Below are 7,437 nucleotides of genomic sequence, written 5' to 3' on the forward strand. Positions count from 1 at the left end.
ACTAGCAAAAATTCCAAAACTAGCACCTACACATTCAGACATGTCATCATCTTCAAATATCCCATTACAAAATTGCTCCCTTTCTCTTGAACAGTTCTCTATTTGTATAGGAATGCACAAAAGGTAACTAATTTTAGCCTTTATGATATAATTGGCAAGTTAAAATAAAAGAAGAAAGAATCTAGCATTATATAGGTATTGGCCGGCTTTAAGATTCTTGTTGCCATCACTACGACAAAATTGCCGCGTAACAATGCTCACCATCCAAAACAAATTATGGCAAAAGATATTCTATTCCCTAGGGAATATACTGTCTATTTATTTCTTCAGGTAAAACCCCACGTAGGATTAGTTTTAAGACCATTTGGGGATGTAACCTCTTTATCACATAGATTAACCTTAATAAAATAATTTTCTTAATTGCGTCTGCTAAGCATTTGAAAAAAATAATGTCCGAAGTTTGAAAAAAAAAAAAAATCCAATTTTAGAGAGGTGAGATCCAAGACTCAAATTTCAACTTTTATTTTCAAGTGAGATTCAATTGTCAGAAAACTCAAATTTCAATTTTTTTTTTCGCAAATAACTATCACGGTTGTTCTAGGTGGTTAACAAAATTTTACATTGAAACAATCCATCCAAGTAGACCATCGAGTAGAAGAAAAATATGCTCCCGAGGGATCATAGCATGGTGCTTATAAAACTATGAGTACCGCGTACCCCAAACTTATAACTACTTATTACACTATTTCAGTACGTAATGAAATAGGATGTTTTGAGGGAGACACATTTTCACTGTATTTTTGCTAGATTATATTTCAAAGAAAGGAAGGTATGGGACAGTATGGACCTTATTTAGCCTTGCTTTTGTTTCAAACCACCCTTGCAGTAATGGTGGTGATCACTAAAGTGGCATTTCGTCAAGGAATGAGTCCTTATGTTTTTGTGACCTACAGACAGGTTTCAGCCACCATTGCCATTGCTCCATTTGCTTACTTCTTAGAAAGGTAGGCCTCTCTCTCTCACTTTTTCTCTTTCTTTCTCTCTGTATTTGTTCACTATCTTTTCCATGTAAATGTTCTAGGAAAATAAGGCCTCCTCTAAGCATTAAAATGTTGGTTCACATCTTCGTGGTGGGACTCTTAGGGTAAGGACATTTTAATGCCCTTTTCGATATCTTGTATCATAGTGTTGTGTATTTAATATCATATTGGTTTGTATTTGATTCTGACAATGTTTAGAAGGACGAACTCGCAGAGTGCCACTCACTCAAAATCTCTATTTCGTGGGCCTCTTTTTCACCTCTTCTACCTTTGCTGCCACGTTAATGAATCTCATCCCCGTCTTTACGTTCCTAATGGCGTATTTCCTTGGGTATGTTGTCCTTGATTCTTTTTGTTTTCTTCAAATTTTTCTTGACCTCTGATAAGGAAAAATGCTCCATTTATAGGTGGAATTTTAATATGTTTTTTTAGTTTGTTTTGTTAGTAGGGCTCTATCTTAAAGCTTGGGGCACTTCCATACTAACGAAAAGACTAAAACAAAAAAAAATAAAAATAAAATTCGGACCGAGTATTTCATCATCAGACCAAAGAGCAATTTTGTAAAAAAATAAAAAAAGGCAATTGACTGACCTTTTATGCAATTTTTGTCGATAAAGGGATCCTTTAATATTTTCGAAAACATTTTAGGTTCTATATGTCAATCACTCTATAATGTACATGAGGTCGTTTATTTTTGGATCAAGAAGATCACAACGACCCTTAATATTATGATGTGAAGTTAAGCAGCTAGGGTTGCTCTATAAAGTTAGTGACTTTGAATGTATAAAAAAGTTCCAACCATTTAATTTCACATTTGACAGCTAACAGTGTCAGTGACTTTCTTGATCTTGAAATTAATCTCAACACATTCTTTTTTTGGTTTTTAGGATGGAGAAAGTCAACATAAGGAGTTTAAGGGGACAAGCAAAAATTTTTGGTACAGTCATATGTGTTGGAGGTGCTATGCTTATGACATTAATCAAGGGCCCATCCATTCATTTCTTTGATTTTCTTAAAACGTCTACCTCTCTTTCCGAGGCTTTGGGTACATCATCAGCTGCTCCAGCAGCAAGAGATAATTGGATATTAGGGCCATTTTTGCTTATATTAAGTGTTATAGCATACGCCTCATGGGTGGTTTACCAGGTCAACACTACGTTTTTGCATATTTGCAATGTTATTTCATATTTTTTCACCTCTTATCTCCACTGTGTTTAGTCATATTTCTGTGTTTTCAGGCATGGGCATTCAAGAATTATCCTGCTAAGATGTCTGTGACGGCGATGATGTTGTTCATCGGCGCAATCCAGGCTGCTGTAGTTGGGGTTATCTTTGATAGGTCCTCTGCTTGGAGATTATACTGGAATTTTGAGCTGTTTACATATGTTTATAGTGTAAGAAATTCCTCCATTCTCTCTCTCCTTTCTCTTCCCCCCGCGAACAGAAAAACAGGGTACTCGATAATTTGTTAGGTTTTTATGGTGATTGAGTTCCTAATTTATATACTCAATAATTTGTTCGGTTTTTAAAGTGTTTGATTTCTTAATTTATAGGTGTTTGGTGTATAACATTATAACTTTGAGAATTTCATGAACAAATCCATATTTAGGGTGTCATGTGCTCTGCTGTAGCATTCATTATTTTGAGCTGGTGCATCAAGAAGAGAGGCCCTGTCTTTCCAGCTGCATTTACTCCATTGTGTACGGTGTTCGTCGCAATTTTGGAGCCAATTGCACTTCATGTCGATATTCACGTCGGAGGGTAAGTGTCTATGACCCTGTTTGGGCAGAGCACAAAACAGAATTTCTATTTGGCATAGTCCACACGTTTGTGTTAGTCCATTTCAAGACACTTTATTGGAGAAACACGCAAATGCCGCCAAAACCTACTGCAATTCTTGTTTTTTTTTTTTTTTTTTATGATATTAAAAGCGACGTTGAGATTAATATAATTGCGTTGCCATTGTAATTTTTCTTGAGCGGGTATCGATGGGTTTAGATTTGGCTCGGGCCCTGAACTCGCCCCAGCGCTAGCTGAGTAATTCACCCAAGCCCAAGTGGACTCTGTCAAGTAATGTACAGGGCCGAAGAAGTCGACAGTGTACTGAGCCGAAGAATCCCTAAGGCCACTTTTGTTTCTTGGAAGATAAACGTTTTCCGAAAAAAAAGGAAGTTTTTCTTTCTCGGAAGTGACAAACAATGTAATAAATAATATAATATCTTGAATATGTTATTATTATATAATAAAAATATATATTAATATTATAAATAAAATATTGAATATAACAAATGATAATTTATATAATACATATAATATATTATAAATATATGTACACAATATATATTACATATAAAATATATAATATAACATAAATATTATACATTATATAATACAAATTGCATTAATAAAATAAATACAAATATATAACATAATAGTGTGTAATATAATATAATGTAATATATAAACAAATATATAGTATAATATTATAATATAATATTGTATAAATTTATATATGATATTATATTTATATTAAGAATAGTAATAGTATGTATTATATTATACATATATTATGTATACTACGGTATAATAAAATAAATATATTATTTATATAAAATATAATTTATACATTATGTATTAATGATTATTGAAATATAAATTATATATATAATATTATTTAACATATAAATAAAATATTATATAATATATATAGTGAACGGTGATCGCCAAGAATAGTAATCGACAAATTGGAGAGTTTGGTTTCCTAAGGAACTTAAACTTTCTAATTTTATTAGGAAAAAAAGAACTTTTGGGAAAGTTTGGGTTCCCATTACTGTAGGCATTCCCGCGTAGCCAAACTCAGAACTGCTATTGTAGATTTTTTGACGCAGCCAAATGCAGAACTGCTACAGTATTAAGAACATTTTCTTTCTCAAATTTTTCTTTCCTAAAAACAAACACGCCGTAAAGGATTTTAAGAAAATAAGAAAGTTGATAAAAAAGTAAAAATTCTCAAATAGAAAACAAAAATTTAAAATAAACTAAAAATTATATATATATATATATGTTGAAACACGAAATGAGGTCGTGACCGGCAGATCGACTCAGATTCAATCTGGCCCATTGGGCTCATATGTTCATATGAGCTAATGGGCTAATCTCAATATTTTATATATATATATATATATATATATATATATATATATATATATATATATATATATATATATATATATATATATATATACGAAAACTCTTCCCAACACCTATACGCAAAAATGAACCGTGATTTTGTCTACCCTCGTCACCATCCAAACTTCATCGTACGGTCACAGTTGTTTGGTAGTATTTCAATTTTTATTTTTTTTTACAAATCAAAATTACTGTAAATTTGGAGCATGTATACGTCTTAGTGAGGCGCACCTAATAAAAATATGAAAACAATAATTCACAAAATATAAGTTGACTAAAATACCCTTGAAAATTTACAGGCGGTATTTGATCAATTTATATTGCACGAATTATTTTTTTCATATTTTTATTAGGTCCGCCTTACTCATATATACACACGCTCCAAATTTCAGATTATTCCGGTTAGTAAAAAAAATGAAAATTTAAACACTACCAAACAATTGTGACCGTGTGAAGAAATTTCGATGGTGATGAGAGTAGGCGAAATCACTGTTCATTTTCACCTATAGACGTTTTCTAGTACCTTCCATATATATATCTATATATATATATATATATATATGGGAAAAGTTTATATATAGCCGAGGCTCTAAACAATCAAATTTGAGCCTACCTAAAAAATTACACTAGAAGAGGTTGTTTTGATGCCCAAATATCCTCATATTGATCATCTCGATGTCAAGATACATGGACATGAAAAAAAAAAGGATTTCAAGTTTTGGAAATAGTGTATTCTATAACGCATTTTTTGACCGTCAATTTTTAAGATTTTCAAGTTTTCATAGATCTGTCGATCTACGCTGCATTTGAAACTTTAAATTTTATAAAATAACGATAAAAATAAATTTTAAGGTTATTACAAATATTTTCAATAATGAAACCACATTTCTCGATACTATTTGAAGGTAGGCTGTAATTTGATTGTTTAGACCCTAGGCTCTATACAAACTACACCATATATATATATATATAATTTAAAAATTGATGTAAGGCTGTAAACTCTTTAGGAAAATTCAAAAATTATATGACAAGAAAAAATTACAAATCATCGTACCAAAATTCAAATTACATTATGTTGTTCCTATATTTATTCCACAAATTTATACAATTTTGTTATTTCTAAAATATGCCTAAGTTGTACCTGGGTACGCTGCTCAAAGGGGCCCAGTCCGAGTGGGGTCGGAGTTGAACATTGGCGGCAATACACTAGTACTGCTGGTATCTTCAGCATCCATACCCTTAGGCATTAGCATTGTTGATGGATTATGAGGATGTAATGCAGACTATGAAATGCGGACTATGAAATCTTATGGTTTAAGCTTTGTCGTTCACGGTTACAATGATGGTCTTCGTGTTCTGCAGTGTTGTAGGTATGTTTACGGTTATTGCTGGTCTTTATGCCGTTTTATGGGGCAAGGCCAAAGATGGCAAAACCGATAACGAAATAGCCGACAATTGTAAGGAATGCAGTTTGGACAACAAAGATACAGAAAGCAAAGAACAAGTAAACATCGCCCACAGTGCAAAGGAATTCAATTTGGATGTCAAAGACATGGAAGGAAAGGAGTACGTGGTCGAGGTAAAGGAATTGGATCAGTGAAATGGAAATTAGTTGGGCAAGAAAGCAACTTTCTTCCATTTTACACCTTTGCCGATGCTCTGTTGATTTCATAACAACATTGTCTAATGGCCTTTAATCTAGTGGCCTACATTTCGTTTATAAGAGCGAGATCGAAGGTAGCAGACCTTGAGTTCTACCCCTATTCCAAACAAAGTCAATGTAGCAAGAAAGTAAAAGGAAGATCAGTAACTACAAGGCCCATGACAAGATTTCACAAGCTACAATTGCATAGGGTGTTGAAGAAGGATCATGGAATGGCCCATCAATGGTGGCCTCATGCTTTGTTTTTATGATCAATTTTCGCATTCTAATAATATATTTCGATTTTTTTTCCATCAAAGCTGATGCTCTCTTACAATGGTCTCGGTCACCGGAATGGGGGTGGGGCATGGGTGGTTTATTCAATTTTAATAAATTGTTTTATTCAATTTTAAAAATAATATTTTTTTATAATATTCCATGGGGGCCCATAGTGCACATGGGCCCACCATGTGGCATCTGGATGGGGGCCCACAAGTGCCACAAAAAGGTGGCACGCCCCACACTCTTTGGATTCTTTTGTTTACTTTTAAGGTAAGGTTAGTTTGATTTGTGGCATGTAGTCAAATCTTGGCAACGATATATTGACCATGGTTTTATCTATTTTGTAGCAAGTTTGTTTTAAAAAAATATGGTCAATTTGAATTGATATGGATCTTATCTTATTTATATTTGGTAGTATTTATCTACTTGATATTATTTGACATATCCTTATGGAATATGTGACATGGATCGTGCAATTTTATAGAATGCATGATATTTATTTTATTTAAATATATTGATGGGAAAATGGTTTAGGAAACGGGATAATGTTTTATGCATCTTCCATAATGTTGATGGCCCATCTATGACATGGATGGCTCAGATCTCTCACCCCACAAGTCACCCTTGATCGATGGTCTACGTTCAATCTCACAAGAAGAGACAAGTTAAGGAAAACCCTAATCTTATTCAAAGCCTATAAAAAAAATTTGTCTCTACCCAAAAATCTCTACACCTTATCTCTTGTACCTAATTCTCATCTTTTTCTCTCATATCCCAAAAAGGGAGCACGCACCACTCTCACATGTTTGATCTCTCTCTCCCACATTGTAAAAAAACCTAAAGGTTTAGGTTATAGATTTCTTCTCTCATATCTCTCAAATATGGATTTACGGCTAAGGGTTTTAGGGTTTAGCAAAAAGGGAATTCATCTCTCTCAAACTAGGTTGCTAAGAGAATTCACTTAGGGTTTGAGTTTGTGATCAAAGGGGTTCATGTTGGTGTGGCTTGGCCGAATTTTGTTTTCCCAGTTCGAGATTGAAGCTAGACCGTTGATCCCACTCCATCGGATGGTGGTGACTCGGTGTGGGGTGTAATAAGCCCGATTGAAGTAATCTCTGACACTCTTCCTTTTTTGTTTCTTGTAATCTTATATTTTATTCTCAAGCATAGTGCATAGTTGTTTCAATGGCATCAAGTTGTTAAGATCTTGGTTTTATTGTTATGTTGATTTTATTTTGAAATTTATTTTATTATAATAAAGACCACCTATAAGTGATCTTTTGC

General features: G+C 33.2%; 1 protein-coding gene across 1 annotated transcript; it reads left to right on the plus strand.

The window, feature by feature from the left end:
- Positions 1 to 746: 746 nt before the first annotated feature.
- LOC18446611 (WAT1-related protein At2g39510) lies at positions 747 to 6,177 on the plus strand. Its single transcript, XM_088850564.1, has 7 exons — positions 747 to 1,004; positions 1,082 to 1,144; positions 1,255 to 1,371; positions 1,928 to 2,222; positions 2,279 to 2,434; positions 2,650 to 2,801; positions 5,592 to 6,177. The coding sequence occupies exons 1-7, from the start codon at positions 832 to 834 to the stop codon at positions 5,827 to 5,829; spliced, it is 1,194 nt and encodes a 397-aa protein (XP_088706690.1). The 5' UTR covers positions 747 to 831; the 3' UTR covers positions 5,830 to 6,177.
- The last annotated feature ends 1,260 nt before the right edge of the window (positions 6,178 to 7,437 follow it).

The sequence above is a fragment of the Amborella trichopoda genome, chromosome 10, assembly GCF_054954075.1.
Source record: "Amborella trichopoda isolate Santa Cruz 75 chromosome 10, AtrichopodaSantaCruz75HAP2 v2.0, whole genome shotgun sequence".
Classification (NCBI taxonomy): Eukaryota; Viridiplantae; Streptophyta; class Magnoliopsida; order Amborellales; family Amborellaceae; genus Amborella; species Amborella trichopoda.